The 15,556-nt window shown below is 53.7% G+C and overlaps 1 protein-coding gene, 1 long non-coding RNA gene and 1 pseudogene across 3 annotated transcripts; 2 read left to right on the top strand and 1 right to left on the bottom strand.

Annotated features, from left to right (window-relative positions):
* Positions 1 to 223: 223 nt before the first annotated feature.
* LOC309654729 (uncharacterized protein) lies at positions 224 to 6,574 on the bottom strand (the record flags this gene model as incomplete). Its single annotated transcript, XM_082449141.1, has 2 exons — positions 224 to 1,597; positions 6,455 to 6,574. The coding sequence occupies 2 exons, from the start codon at positions 6,572 to 6,574 to the stop codon at positions 605 to 607; spliced, it is 1,113 nt and encodes a 370-aa protein (XP_082305267.1). The 3' UTR covers positions 224 to 604.
* Positions 6,575 to 9,193: 2,619 nt separating this feature from the next.
* Positions 9,194 to 13,240, top strand: LOC309655274. Its single transcript, XR_014260741.1, has 2 exons — positions 9,194 to 9,264; positions 9,459 to 13,240. It is a non-coding gene; the product is annotated as an uncharacterized lncRNA (long non-coding RNA).
* A 1,221-nt stretch (positions 13,241 to 14,461) lies between these two features.
* On the top strand, positions 14,462 to 15,489 carry LOC309655258 (annotated as a pseudogene). Its single transcript has one exon. The product of its transcript is annotated as an uncharacterized misc_RNA (transcript).
* Positions 15,490 to 15,556: the final 67 nt, after the last annotated feature.

Raw genomic sequence — 15,556 nt, 5'->3', positions numbered from 1 at the left:
AGATTTACCTTGCCTAGACTCCTCTATGTTCGCTACGCCCATCAATACAAGATTTCACCGCACTTCCAAAAAGCACAAAAAGAGAGATTCCTGCCTCTTTTAAACCCTGGACTTAACAAGGATCATTTCCGTTGGAACCAGAGAAAAACAGACGCTTTCTTTATTCCCCTGTGGCCTCTCTCTCCCTTTCAAATTTCCCTCCAAGAAGGTGAATACAAACGTGTTACAACTGACTCCCAGCTTTAAGAGACAAATCACCGCGGTTTGGCACAGAGACAGAAGGGAACAAGGGAGTGCAGGGGAATGGGGGGCGGGGAAGAGAGGTGGTGTCTCTCAGGAGGCCAGACCCTGGTTGTCAGCCTCCAAGAGCGCCCCTCACCCCAGGGCCCTGGTCCCTCCCTCCGCCCGAATCCACAGCGGATGGAGGTGCCCGGTGAGCTTTAGGGATCCCACGTGGAGGGCCCCCGGAGGTCACACTGGGGCATGAGCGGCCAGTGAGGCTGTGACCGTCCTCCTGCTCTGGTCGGTGCACAAGGACGTCCCTGAGCTTCTGCTCCCGAGGGAGGTAACATCTGGGGTTTGCTGGGCTTGGGAGCGGCCTGTGTCATCCTCGGCAAGGAGAAGGTGGGGGAGATAGGCAGGAATGAGGAGAGGAAAGGGGGGCAGACAGCTGGATCAGGTCAACCAGCAGAGAAGGAGCAGTGCCTGGAGGGGCGGGGGGAACGGAGGCAGGTCCTCCAGTGCCACGCGCGGAGCCCGGACAACCTGGGTGGGGGTGGGGTAGGGGGCTGCGGCCTCCCTTGGAGACCAGCAAGCGCAAGAACTCCTCGTAGTGCACCAGCTCGTCCCCGTCCACGTCCGCCGCCCGGATCATCTCGTCCACCTCCTGGTCGCTCGGCTTCTCGCCCAGCCGGGTTATCACATGCCGCAGCTCGGCCGCGCCCATCAGGCCGTGGCCGTCCTTGCCGAAGACGCAGAAGGCCTCCCGGATCTGGTCCTCGGTGTCCCTGCCCTTCACTTTCCGGGCCATTAGGCCCAGGAACTCGGGGAAGCCCACGGTGCTGCTGCCGTCGCGGTCCAGCTCGCCCACCAGGTCCCGGAGCTCGGCCTCAGTGGGGTTCTGGCCCGGCGACCGCAGGACGGTGCCCAGCTCCCGCGTGCTGATGGCGCCATCCCCGTCCTCATCGAACAGGGAGAAGGCCTCCTTGAACTCGGCCACCTGCTCCTCGGTAAGCTGCTCGGCCCTGACTGTTGCGGGGAGGCGGTCCTGCACACGGACGTGGCCGGGCGCCGGGAGGCGGCCGGGTGCGGGGCCAGCGGCTGGCGTTCTGGCCCCGGCTTGACTTGCTGGCGCCGAAGGAGGAGCCGGGATGTCCCTCGCCGTGCACGCTCCCCGCCCTGCGGTTGCCTGAAGTCCGGGTCCTGTTGGAACAGGAGTCCAGGCCCAGGCAGCGGGCCGGCCGGCTAGTTGCACTGACGCCAGCAGCTCTGGGAAAGGCCGGGCCCTCCTCCCCACCGCCCAGAGCCGCCGGGACCAGTGGGGACACCTCCAGAGAGGCTGGTAGACAGCCTCTAGAGAGATGAGTTCTGGGTTTGCCTACGGGAATCCCAACCCCCCCAGTCTTCACACCCTCCACTCAGTAAAACCACCGGCTCTGAGCTCTTTCCTGCCTGCAGCTGAGGCTTTTGGCAGGAGGAAGAACAGACGTTGTCTTTGCCTGAAAGTAACTCCCTTTCCTTTTCTTTGGCTTACAAAGTCTGAAAACCTTATGATTCCCAAGAGGGTTTTCAGAGGAGGAGAAAAGAAAAATATTTTTTCTTCAGATAGAAGCAGGCTGTCCCCAGATCCTGCAGAGGCTATATGTATTCCATCCACAACACAGCTAGTTAGTGAGCAAACTAACAGAAACAAGCAAGATAATGAGATACTTTCAATAAATGCTATCAAGGAAATAAAGGGTGGTGATGGAGAGCCTGTGGGGAGGTTACTTCTGCAGCGATGGTCGTGGAAGTCTTCTCTGCAGAGGTGGCACCCGAGGGTGACTTGAGGGGGAGAAAGGGCCTTCCAGGCGGAGGCCAACAGGTTCCAGGTCCAAAGGTGGGAGAGGCTCGGTGTGGCCAAGGGACAGAAAAGAGGCCGGTGCAGCTGCAGCCCAGGGTGAAGGGGAGAAAGCAGGAGATGAGGAAGGGCAGACAAGCGAGGTTTGTCAGAGGCGAGAGGAATTCACGTTAAGTCTCCGATCCATGGGAACCCCTGCACATTTTAGCAAGGCCATGTCTGAAAGTCTGAGCTTCTGGTTTCGGGAATAGGAATGGACAGAGCTGAAGAAAGGGGTGTTTTTAAGAGGCGGTTCTCGAGAAGGTGAAGTGGGATGCCCACCAGGCACACACGCTCAGAGCTCGACTCCCAGGAAGCCTGGGGAAGGACCAGCCACAGAGTGAGAAGAGGTGGCTTTGCCTGTGGGAATCCATGCAAATCCAAAGTGGTGAGACCCAGAGGAGCCAACGAAGGACTGAAGGAGAAGAGCGAGGCCGATGCTGCCCGACTTCGAAACTTACTGTCAAGCTGCAGTGATCCAGACAGTGTGGTGCCGGCTGGAGAGCAGACGAGTAGATCAGTGTAACAGAATAGGGAACCTCAAGAGAGTCACCTGAGCTTTGACAATGGAGCAAAGACGGTCTCTTCAACAAATGGTGCTGGAACAACTGGACGTCCACCTGCAAAAAAAAAAAAAAAAAAGAATCTGGGCACAGACCTTATACCCATGACAAGTAACTAAATGGACCATAGACCTAAATGTAAGCACAAAACTAGAAAACTCCTAAAAGATAACGTAGGGGAAAATCTGGATGACCTTGGGTTTGGTGATGATACAAACCCAAGGTTTGTAGTTTGAGTTTGGGTTGGGTTTAGATGATGATCTGTGAAAGAAAGAAATGACAAACTGAATGCTTTAGTCCGAATGTGTCTCCCCTCAAATTCACGTTGTGGGGACGTATTCATGAAATGCTGCAAGGGCAGGAGGAGAAGAACTGGACAGAGGCGTGTAGCTGACAGCGTCCTAGGGAACCAAGGGCCAGCATCACGATGAAACTCGGGCCTGACACTGTCCCGCTGCTGGACTGCGTCCTGCCTCACCTACGAAGGGTAAGTGGACAACAGGTTTATGCAGGTTTCTGGGTCATGGCCTGTGTTCTTCAAAAAGACACGTTGAAAGGGAGCTCAGTGAGGGTTTTAAACAGAGCTGCTCATGACTCACAAGGCACAGGGCTGTGACAACTAAATTGTTGCAACTCGCTGGTTAGGAAACTATGACAGAGGGAATGTTTTTCATTTCCTAGGCTTCTGTATTCTCCCCCTGCGGCCTCTGAGTGCACTGATTCCTTTCCCTACAGCATATACTTGTGGTCTTAGGACCCATTTAAACATTTCAAAATTACTGGGGACTCTAAAGAGCTTTTTAAAATGTCTGTCAATATTTACTGGGTTTGAAATTAAAACTAATAAAATTTTAAAATATTTAAATATATTTTTATGTATTTATAACTTTTAAAAAACAAATAAAAAACTCATTACATGTCAACACAAATAACGTAGTTTTATAAAAAAATTAATTATACTGTATAAAAAATAAGAGTGGGGCTTCCCTGGTGGTGCAGTGGTTGGGAGTCTGCCTGCCAATGCAGGGGACACGGGTTCGAGCCCTGGTCTGGGAAGATCCCACATGCCGCGGAGCAGCTGGGCCCGTGAGCCACAATTACTGAGCCTGCGCGTCTGGAGCCTGTGCCCCGCAATAAGAGAGGCCCGCATACCGCGATGAAGAGTGGCCCCCGCTTGCCATAACTGGATAAAGCCCTCGCACAGAAACGAAGACCCAACACAGCCATAAACAAACAAACAAATAAATAAATAAATAAAATTTAAAAGTTAAAAAAAAAAATAAGAGTGGTACCTAAAAACATAATTTTGCAAATCTCTTTAATGCCTGGCTTTATAAAACATGTCTGCTTTTGCACTTGATCTATGGGAAGATGTTTTGATTTGAAGTGCATGATAATCCAGCTTCACACAGCTATGCACAGCTGGCAAAGGAGAGAGCATTTAATGACCCTTTCAGTTAACTGTGGTTATTCTTCTTTGATACCATATCAAAACTTGTCAGGCGGTAGCTTCTTTAAGGTTGGTTGTAGTGTGAACTCTGAAACCATGCCAACGAACTTTTCATCCGGTTACATTAAAATCCATTGGTCACTCCTGTGCTTTGAATGGATCTTTTACCCATGCATGATTCTGTGATGCTATGCATTGGTCATTTGGAAAATATTGATTTACTGAGTTCTGCAGATCTTCTGAATGTTGAATCATTGTATGTATAATTTTAAAAAATCACATTCATTAATATTACCACCAATCCCATTAGAAAAGTCTTTAAGTACTGGGAAGTCTCAAGCTCACAGTGGCAAATACAAAATCTAGAAAGTTCTAATTTTCATTTGGACGCTGAAATTTTATTATTGCAACAAATACTGTCAGTTATTTTCCTTGAAGTGCCAGGCTCACTTCATCGCTTTTTGAGAAAATGCCAAATACCAAGTCTTAGTAACCATAGATTGTCTATCAGCTGTTCTTTCCCAAAAACTGGTGTTCCATGAAAAAAGCTTACCTTGTGACTTATGTATGCACACAAGTGCTTTTCTTACAACAAATCATACTAGACTACTCAGCAGAGTATTAAGGATGTGCATGCAAGGGTTGAAATAATAATTTTACTACTTCTGCAAGAACGTTCTTAAATGAAGCTGGCTTTTTAAAAACTTGAGACCATGTGGTGGTGAAGACTATAATGCCTGCTGGTACAGGAGCCTTGATTTTTGCTAAGGGGCTGGTGATTTCACCCACCAGGGCTCTGAGCTCAGTGCAAAAAGCTGACACGGTGAAAGTGGCAAATTGTGTCTGGTATTACGAGAATAGTTGTGACCACCCAGGCTTCCTGAAAGGGTGTTGGGGACACCCTCGCCTCAAATGGACCCATGGAACACACTTGGAGGACCACAGTGGTAGAGTTGAGAATCAGGAGTGACCCCGGTGTAGAACTGCCTGGGCTGGAGGTGAGAGGCACCGAGGATGCTGGGATCCTGGTGGGGACGGTGGGGTTGGCTTTACAGAGTATAGTGTTAATAAGGACCTCAACAGACCCACAAGGAGGGGACGGCCTGCTGCAGCTACTTCCTTAGAAGAGCAGATGACCCAAGGTGTTGCCTTCCCCCCTGAACTGGTGCTATCACAGCTTTTGTTAAACAGAATTTGTGCCTCTCCTGCTGGGCGCTATAGAGGAAGATAAAGATTGGGATGCCTAGTCTTTTCAACCAGCTCCATTCCTGCGCCCTCCTAGAATGGGTGTGGCCGCTGGCCTCTCTCTCTCCTTCTCTCTCTCCCTCTTTCTCTCCCACCCTCCATTTCCATACAGCCACTCACCAGCCCTAACATTTACTTATCTACTTCCTTTCCCCCCAGTAAAATACAAACACCTTGTCTTAGTGTTATCAGGTTGCTATGACAACATGCCACCCCCTGGGGGGCTTGTTAACAGCAGAAACTTATTGCTCACAGTCTTGGAGGCAGGAAGTCTGAGGCCCAGGGGCAGCCTGGTGGGGGGAGGGCCCTCTTCCAGGTTGCAGACTTCTTGTGTCCTCCATCACTGGATGGAAAGGACGTGGGCTCTCTCTGGACTCTCTTTAAGGTCACTAATCCCATTGATGGAGGATCCTCTCTCGTGAACTCATCACCTCCCAAAGGCCCCGCCAACTAATACCATCACCTTGGGGGTTAGGATTTCCACATATGAATTTGGCAGGGGCACAAACACTCAGAGCATAGTACACCTTTCCAGTGGAATATTTATGGGTCAACTGCCTGTTCGTTGGGCAGTTACTCTGTGGCAAGTGTGTATCAGGCACTTTCATTCCTATTGTCTCGTGTCTCCACGTTACAGATGAAGGATGTGAGAATTAGCAAATGCGTGAAGGTCAGATGACCAGCAGGCTGAAAACTCAGGAACTAGACCTTCCAATTCCTACAGCTCCCTGCCTGTGGCTGTTTTCTTCGTGGTTCTCCCCAACTCAGTCTTAGACCTTCTTACTCGGCACCTGGAAAACCCACTCGGGAGGTGGGGGACTCACACGCAGTAGGTATCCTCCGTTGCGGGAAATGTTGGGACACACCTGCTGATGCAGAGCCCTCCTGCCAAGCTCCTTGGGGATCCACCTGCCAACTGAGCCCCTGCATTTGATGTTTGGAAAGACCCTCAAAGTTAACATGACAAAGTGGAGCCGTTGGTCCTCATCTGAACCTGCTTCCCCTCAATCTCCCCATCTCTTAAAAAGAGCCCATCCAGTTGTTCAGAACCAACCCCAGAGCCACATCTAATTCCTCCCTTTCTCTCACACCTCATACCCCATCTTTCAGCTTCACCTCGACACATCCTCTGCGCCAGGCTGCGTCATCTCCAGGCAGGACCACGGCCACAGCCTCGTAGCGGGTCTCCCTTTTTGTGGTATTCTTCAGTGATGTCATTTTCTGCTGAAACACTATAATGGGCTTTCTTTGGATTTCAGTAGAATCCAAACTCCCTATGGTGGCCCTCTTGGCCACATCACTGCCCTCCTCGCCAACACTCTGCTCCAAGCACACTGGCCTACTTTCTGCTCCTTGAACGCTCCCATCCTGATCTCCACCTTGGTATCTTTGCATTGGCTGCTCCATCTGCCTGGACACTCTGTCCCCGACCTTCAAGTGGCCGCTCCTTCTTGTCACTTCAGTCGAAAGTCAAATATCCCTTCATTGCCAAGCCTTCCCCAACCACCCACTTCTAATTAACCACCCTTCTCCACCTCATCCCTTCTGCTTTATTCTTCTCTTTTATTTTCTTCATAACTTTTACTTCTACATTGATCTTGTCTGTGGACCTGCCTTCTGTTTCTTCCCATGTAATTTTCACCAGAGGCAAGTCTGCTTCTGGTTTCTTCCCCTGCCAAGCCCTCTGCGGTAGGATGGCCCCCACGCCCAGGAGATATTTGCTGAATGAACAGAGTACAGGAAGGTCAGCCTTGCCTCCACCTGCAGGAGGATTGGACCCGTGTCTCTCTTCAAGCCCTTCCCTCTGGTTCAAACCCCATGGGGTGCCTCAAATGCTCTTGCCCAGGTGCCCACTTTATCCACTGTGTGGTCTGTCATCTCTCCTTACTGTTCGCAGGTTTGCTGAGTGGCTCTGTGGGGATGGGTGACCTCTGCGTTGACCCCTGGGAGCAGCTGCTGATGCTTTACCCTCTGTACCTCCACCTGTGGCTTCTCCCCAGTTTCACACCCCTGCACTGACGCTAGAAAGGTGCACCCCGCCCCCATGCACACAGTCGTGCTGTCTGGGCCTCAGGAGGATGGACTTACCTCCCAACTCCCTGCAAGCCGTCTGGTACCTAGCACTTTTATCTGACTTGCTCTTTATTATGGGATGCTGGCCCGGCTCCTTAGAGAGGCCCGAGCACAGTCAGGGTGATGAGGCCTGGCAGATCCAGTGGAGACCGGACTTCTCCCCTCAAAGCCGAATGTCCAACTGGCGTGAATCTAGAGGGACCAGGCAGAGGGAGGGCTCAGGATGGAGGTGGGAGAGGGTCCTGGGAAGTGGAGCATGGCCCAAGGACCTGGGGTAGGGCCTCCACCTTCTCCCCTGTGGCTTTAGGGACAATCTGGGAAACTCCCAATAGCTCCTCGGAGTCTCCCCGATTCCAACCCTCTCTTCCCAGGGAGAGTGCAGGGCTATCCCTCGTCTCAGGCTGTCTTTGGGGTGTTTGGTCTCAGCAGCTAAATTTCCTACCTCTGACTTTCCATCCCTAAATCTCCCAGAAATGATGAGACACGCCTGGGATTGCAGGGGGCATGCAGCTTGCATTGCTGTTCTGGAATCTTTGCAGTTCACAGTCTAAGAAGCAACAAGACTGACAAAGACAAACACGGGACATGGTGATGAGACACCGAGAGCCGAGTTCAAGCTCACCTGGGGACAGCGGTGGCCTCTGTACCGCGCACGTAGTCTTGACCAGCTCCTTCTGCTGCTTCTTACTTTCCAAGGCCGGGAGGGGCTGGTGACGCTTTGCTCTACTTTCCGACTTATACTGACCACGGGAAAAGCAACACTTTCTTAGTCACGCTCGTTGCCAGCAGAGGGTCTTCTCAGCTGCGGGGATTGGGGGGCTCCTTCTGTGGGAACCAGGGGGCCTGGGCCGTTCTTTCTCACCTCCCACTGAAGGCCGTTCCAGCCTCAGAGCCTGAGCCAGCTCTGGGAATGACGTTGCTCAGCCTTGGTCTTGTGTGAATCATCAAGATTCCTCCAGGCCTGTGTCGGGCTGGGCTGCAGTTTCAGTTCAGGGAGGAGACTGTTGATCTGGATCGGAGCTGTGCATCGTTGAACTGAAGTCTGACAAATAATCAGGTACGTCATCTTCCAGGACACAGGCACTGCCTTGTGTCTCCTGTTCAGGGATCATACGCTGCCGGGTGGTTTGCGTTTACGATTCGAGGCCTCACCTGCAGAATGAAGTCCACCGAGTGTTGAGGAAGCCAAAGGCCTGGATAGTTCTGAGCGTTTCCTGGGTCTTCCTGGGTTGGCGGGTCCTCCTGGCAGGTCCTGCTGCTTTCTCCAGGCGTCTGGTCTTCAAGTCCGCCTCCAGGGTACCCCCCGGGGCCCCACCTGCCTTTAATCCTTCCACCTGCACCCTCAGTGTCTCTGGGGGCCTCATCGGGCTTTCATGCCCAAGGCGACACAGGGACATAAAGTGGCCTGTGTTTAACTGCTGAGAGCCACTTTGAGTAACTCAGGATTAAACCATCACCCAAAACCAAAGCACATCAGTGCTAAATCTCACAATAAAAGTAGCCGAACAAGTCAAAGTCTGCTTTCCTGGGAAAAGGACGATGTTTTGTGATTTCCTGAGGGCTCAGTAATTTTTCCCAAGTAGCTCGTCCTGCAGTGACTCACTGCCTGCCCTGTCCGTGGGCAGGGGAAGGGGTTCCGGGCTGGCCTTGGGGCAGAGGCCAGAGGACAGCAGGCTGGAGGGGCCAGGGCTCACGTGTATGACCCGCCCGCCTTTCAAAGTTGTATCTGATGTTTTGAAAAAAATTGACAAACCGAAACTATTACAGGGACTGATGTTGCTGAGGGGCTAGAACTCCGTGCTACAAATCTTTTGATATCAAGACGCACTTGCTAAGTGGCTAAGGAGGCCTGTCTGTTCCTCTAAGTCCCCATCGCCACGGGGTGGTGGTGGTGCTAATTACATTGAGGAGACCAAGCTGCTCTCCCCCGAGGGGTCAGGGACTCACTAAGAGGCCGGAAAGGCGTTGGTTCCAAGTTCCAAGCCTTTGTAGTTTACGCTGGTGATGAAAACCTTTGTGGTTAATACAGGAAGATGCGTGGGCGCGCGCATGCGCGAGGACATGCACGCGGCTTAAGCCTTCATGTGTGAATGCGTGTACCTGCTGGTGAGCCCCTGAGGTGTGGAGGAAGCAGGAGGCTTGGGGCGTGAGCTGGGCACCTGGACAAGCCCTCAGAAGGAGCAAAGCGGCTTGGAAAAGCACAGTTCCAGCTCCCTTTGAGGTCATTCATCCAGTGGATTTGAACTTGGTCTCGGAGATCCTTGGACTCTGCAGAGGTCCTTCCAGAGACGCCAAGGAAGCAGGAGAAGGTGAAACGGAGCAACTCGATTTCCTTCCTTTCCCCACCACCAAGCAGGAAAGTCTGCTTTTAACCGCTTCATCTGTGTTGGGCAAATTGCGGCTCTCGTGGTTCATGGTCCTCACCTGTAACCTGGGCGCAGCGTGGCCCAGGGCACTGTGCATCAATGCGTGGAAGGTTCAGGAGGGTAGCTGGAACAGTAAGAGCCCAATGAATATTAACGATTATCTGTCATACGAATAAGATTTCATTTGCAACGTGGCTCGACTGCTAATGAAATTCTGAAAGCTACCATCCAGTGCAGCACCCTCATTTTCAGACATTGTAACCCATCAAATGTGAGCAGTTACCCAGGTCTGTACTATTGCTTAGTGGACAAAAATGGGCCTCGCAGTAGGATCTCCTGGCTCCAAGGCAGGTCCTCTTCGTGCTGCCCAGGACGGCTGTCCTTGGGGAATGGACCCGAAGGCATTTGCAGCTGCAGAGGGAATCTCTCTCCAGCCCCAGTCTCCCTGGAGGAAGGGAGAGTGTCTGGTCACTGCAGGCTCTCGAGGTCCAGCTTGGCTCCAGCACATCTGTTGAATGGATGACAAAGGCTCTGACCAAGGTCACACGGCTGGGTGGAGGCTGCGCTGGGATAGAACTCAGGTCTCCCGGGACGAGTGACCGACCGGAATTGGGTGAAGGCGGGGGTGGGGGGGGGGCGGGCTTGGTGCCACACGTGGCCTGTGTGATGGGGAGGATGGGGCGAGAGGGCCTATGACGCTGTGTCATCAACTGTGTGGTCCCAGAATCCCAGGGAGAACCAAGGTCCAGTCCCGGCTCTGAGAGCCACCAACAGAAAGCCCTCCATGTGCCCGCCTGGGGACATTGAGACAGGAGGGGTGAGCTCAGTGCAGGGTCTGTCTGGGGACCTGACATCCCACCCTCAATACCCCGTCCATCCTCCATTTCCTCACCCAGACCACAGGCTTCGTGCCTGATCTGAGTTTTTGGGAGCAAAGGGACTAAAAGCTGGAATCGCTATTTTCGCTAGTGGGGCGCTAGCAGAACCAATATTTGTGTGGTCTCTGTAACCAATTGGATGCAGGAGAGACGGGCCTCCTGGCATCTGGGAAAGCTGGCTGCTCTGTGGTCGGCTCTGGAGAGCATCCCGGGGCCTGGGCAGCCCCTGACCCCTAGACCTGACAGGGTGAAGGCCAAGGCAGCCTTTCGGAGGGAAGCCTCGGGAGAGAAGACCCTGGGCGGGCACTGTTTTCATTCCAGAAAGGACATGGATGATGCATGACACGTGAAGTGCTGGGGAAGGGGAGGGTGTTCTGGGCTGGGCGGGGGAGCTCTTCATGGTGGCCAGTAAGAGAAAGGGCCCCCCAGGCTGTGCCCCAATCCACCCAACACCTTACTAAAAATGAAACAGGGGATTCCAAAACTGTGGCTTCTAGATACAAATAAAGTCCACTTGGAGGAAGGAATTGCAAATGCATCTCAGGGGGAAGTGGTGTAGCTTGAGGAAACAAACAAACAAAATGACTGTGAGCCCAATATTTAGAATTGGTTTAGAGCACTTTTCACTGTAAATGATAACAGCTTGGAATATACTCCAAGGGAAATGGGCCAGTATAAATGACAGGCTCTACTAGCAAGAAAAAAAGAGAGAATCACATAACAGCAAACACCTGCCTTTTCTGATCCTGCACGCTGTGGAATCAAGCAGGAGAGTCAAGCCAGGATCTGGGGGAGGGCGTGGAGGGCAGGACAAGGAGAACTCCTGCCAGGACAGAACAGAAGGATGTTAAAATTGTAATAAAACGGAGGATCAAGGAAGGAGAAAAAGCTCCACTCTCTTTTCAAGATGCCAGAAAGTGGTCAGGCATGCTTTTAAAAAGTGAAGAAAGCTCTTAAAGGAGAGTTAAAGGCTAGAGATCTTCCAAAAACCCACATTGTTTCCACCTGTTCAGCAAGCACAGCCATTACTAACACGGGTGAAGAAATTGGAATAAAATTAGGGGAAAAACCTAAAGTTCAAAGAAATCTGCGTAGCCAGAGACGAGAGTCTCAAGATAGAGAGGAGGTCAAGCGAGAATCAGAGGGCAGCTTGTCACACAATGTTCTGGAAGATAGGAGAACAATGGTAGACTTAATGCATGCTGACATATGCAGGTGATGCTGAGAGGATATTGCAGAATGATGGCGTTCTCGGTGAAATTGTTTCCAAGGACTTCATGGATATGTCTTGAGAACCGCCTGTGTACCAAATCCACTGACCCAGGTAGCTAATTTAAAATGTAAAACTGACTCGAATCAGGTAACCAGCATCAGCTGGGCTGTGCCGCCCAGCCAGGTACTTGGTGAGAGGCAGAGAGCGGGGATTGAAACATATCTCCTTCAGGCTTATCTGTGGTCTTACCATCAATCCACAGCCCCTGCCCTTCTGCCAGAGCAAAGCCAGGTCCCTGGACAGAGCTGTGCCCGTGCTTTGCCACAGTTCATGCAGACAGGTGTGGATGGAGTGGTCGAGCCTGGCTGCCAGCTCTCGCCAGGGCTCCGAGGGCTGCAGGGGCAGGGCCTGGCTGTCCTTAGCGGCTGGCGTGTGAAGGGCAGTTATCAGAAGCTGAGCTGTGCTGTGATGCGGGACAGAATGGGTTGGGCTCTGCAGTCGGGCGAACCCAGATGCAAATTCCCGGCTCTTCCATGAACCTGTTTTGTGACTTCTCTGAACCTCAGTTGCTTCATCTGGAACATAGGAGTAAACAGTGAGGACAAGATGAGATCACCCTTTAGAGCCCTTTGCACGGCACCTGGCACACAGGAGCTCAGGTGTGAATATGAATGTCACCCTCTCCCCCAGATAAATGGGGCAGAGGCACGGGCGTGGCTCTACCAGGTTAGGCAATGAGGTGTTGACAGGCGGGGATGGATGTCCAAGGAAAGGGTAAAGCTGGTGGCAACTGACATCACTGAACACAGATGCAAAAGGTCCTCATCAACCCATCACCGAGGGTGGCAGGAGTACCAGGGGCTGTGTTGTATCAGGCACAGAGCTCTTCCTGTCGACCAGTTAAAGCTGATACGAGGCTCCAGAGCAGGAAAGAGCAATTTCCCAAAAGAAAGAAGCAGTATGAGAAACACATTGTGTTTCTAGGAAACTTGGTTGGCTGGACAGGATTGTGGGAGAGAGACCGCAGCTATGGTGGCACAGAAATGGCTCCTAGGGTCTTATGATGAGGGAGGACGGAGAGGAGACACATCAGCTGTGTAGATAAGACAAAAGCCTCAGGGCCAGCAGACGACAAGCACTTCTTAGAATGTAAAAGAATTATGAGAGGAGGTGGGTGTAGGAGTGGATCCCATCAGAGGAAAAAGAAGACTGAGATTCGAGTTAGGGGTGAGAGGTAAAGGGCGTCTGGATTGGTGAGACCATGAACCACGGCGGTTGGGAGAATTGCAGTGATGGATAATCATTGCAAATATGTAGATGGTTTTTTATAATTAAACATCTGTCCAAGAAGAGACCTGGAAACGTATCTGTGGCTTATGTACAGGCTTTGGAAGCAAGATGCTCAAGGGACCCAGGGCGGTGGTGCTCAGATGCAGGGTAATAAGGGTGGGTGAGCTTGGGAACCATGAGACGGCTGGTGGGAAACAGGACCCGGCGTCTACCACAGGGGAGGCGAAGTTACCCGCCCCAGGCTTGTGGGGAGCCAGCCCTGTACCCACAGCTTCCCGGCTCCAAAGCCAGTGATCAACCAGATGCTTTGTGGCTTCGGTGGGAGCGCTGTGTTCAGGGTGCGGGCCCAGCAGGGCTCCTGGGAGGGCAGCCCGATCACCAGCCGTCTCTACTGCCCCTGAAGAAGGGTGCGGAGCCAGGGCTGCTCTCGCGGGATGATAGCGACTCCCACGCGGTGTCCTCTCTCGCTTCCCGGGGTGGATCTCCCCGGGCAAGAGCAGGGCAGGGCCGTCCCCGGGGAGACTGGCACAGGGGGAGGGACAGGCAGGTCCCTGCAAGTCGGGGGAGGCAGAGGAGCCTCCAAGACCTGTCCTGCAGTTTCCTTGGTGTTTCACCCACAAAACCCAAACAGCAGTGAACGCGCTGGCGTGTGTTCCCGGGTCAGGGCCCCGGGAAGCTGAAGCCACCCACCCTCGCGCTGGCTCTGGAGGCCTGCACACCACTCGCCAACACACACTCATGCACACACGTCACTCTCGCACAGACACACAGCTACTGCGTGTGAAGGCTCTCCCGCCCCAAGGGCTCACCCAGCCGCCCTGGAGGGGGTCACCCGTCCTGTCACAACTGCAAGGGACTCAACATCCTCCAGGAAGGGGATGCCCCTCCTCCTGCAGGGTCCCCACGGCCCGAGCTCTTGATCTAAACTCTGCTGTGCAGAGCAGTGGGCAGAGATGAAACAGGTAAGACCGTGGGTCCAGGGAGTTTCCTAAACAGGTTTCTGTGCTTAGGGCTGACTTAGTAAACCCACGAGCCAGGCCAGGGATGAGAGCTGGCCAGCAGCCCCGAGAGAGGACAGGAACGCTGGACACAGCCCTCCCACTCCTCCAGGGCCTGCCATGCCCACTGAGGGAGGCTCCTCTCCCCTTCCCACCCCTGTCTCTAAAATTGGGGAAGCCCTCTTGAGCCCCCCTCCCCAGCTTGGCCAGGGTCCCTGTGAGAGTCACATGGGCAAAAGCCTCTGGGGTGCCGTGGTTGGCCGTCGGGAGTGGGTGAGGCCGGGGTGCGCTGGTTCCCTGCCACCTCTCCTGGGCAGACCGGCCGCTCCAGTTCCTGGATTTCTCATCTGTGGCCGCCGGCTATCCCTCCCTAGGAGGAGGATTGCACCCCAGGATGTGGGGTGGGTAGGGAGTCTTCCTGCTCCCTCTGCTCGGACTTTCAGAAAAGGAGGGGGTTCCCATCCCATGGCAAGGCTGCCGCTGGAGCTCTGTCCTCAGACCGACACAGCCTCGGTCCCGCCGCTTGTCCCAGCTCTGACGTGAGCCCCTTGGGCGGCTTGGCAGCAAGCTCAGAAGGAAGCTCCGTAGAAGGTGCGAGAGACATGGCTGAGCAGTTATCCGAAGAGCAGATGGCCGAGATCAAGGAGGCCTTCGACATATTCGACAAAGACAAAGACGGTGCCATCAACATCCAGGAGCTGGGCACCGTGATGCAGAAGCTGGGCCTGAACCCGTCGGAGGCCGCGCTGAAGGCACTCGTCACTAGGGTGGATGCGGACAGGGATGGCGTCATCAGCTCCCAGGAGTTCCTGGCAGTGATAGCCAAGGGGGTTCAGGCCAGAGAGGACGACCTGAGGACAGCCTTCCAAGCCTTCGACCTGGATGGCGACGGCCACATCAGCGTGGATGAGCTCAAGCAGTCCATGGCCCAGCTGGAGGGGGTGTCCCAGGAGGAGCTGGTCGTCATGATCCAGGGGGCTGACGTGGACCAGGACGGGCAGGTGAACTACGAGGAGTTCGTGCGCATCCTCACCCAGAAGTGAGGCCCCCCGGCCTCCTCCTCCTTCTGCCCAACTCCGGGCCTGCTGCGTGGTCGGGCTTGGCTTCCGAGGTGGGGACGCCAAGGGACAGTCTAGGTGGTGGGTGGGAGGTGCCTCCCCGTGGGGACCGCTGGCCTCTCCCGGGCCTGGGGTCTGCTCTCTGCCCGGCGAGGCCTTGTGTGCTCGTGCGATGGGGGTGCTTCCTACCTCGCAGGGCTGTTGTAAGGAGCCCCAAAGTGACGTGGTGGTCGGAATAAAAGGGATCTGAGCTCCGAGGTGGTGACACTGTGCTTGAACGGGGGGCGTCCAAGGGCCCCAGATGGTGGGGTTCATGTGGAGCCT

The sequence above is a fragment of the Balaenoptera physalus genome (genome assembly GCF_965194825.1).
Source record: "Balaenoptera physalus genome assembly, chromosome: 2".
Taxonomy (NCBI): domain Eukaryota; kingdom Metazoa; phylum Chordata; class Mammalia; order Artiodactyla; family Balaenopteridae; genus Balaenoptera; species Balaenoptera physalus.
This window is presented reverse-complemented; position numbering and strand designations above follow the sequence as displayed.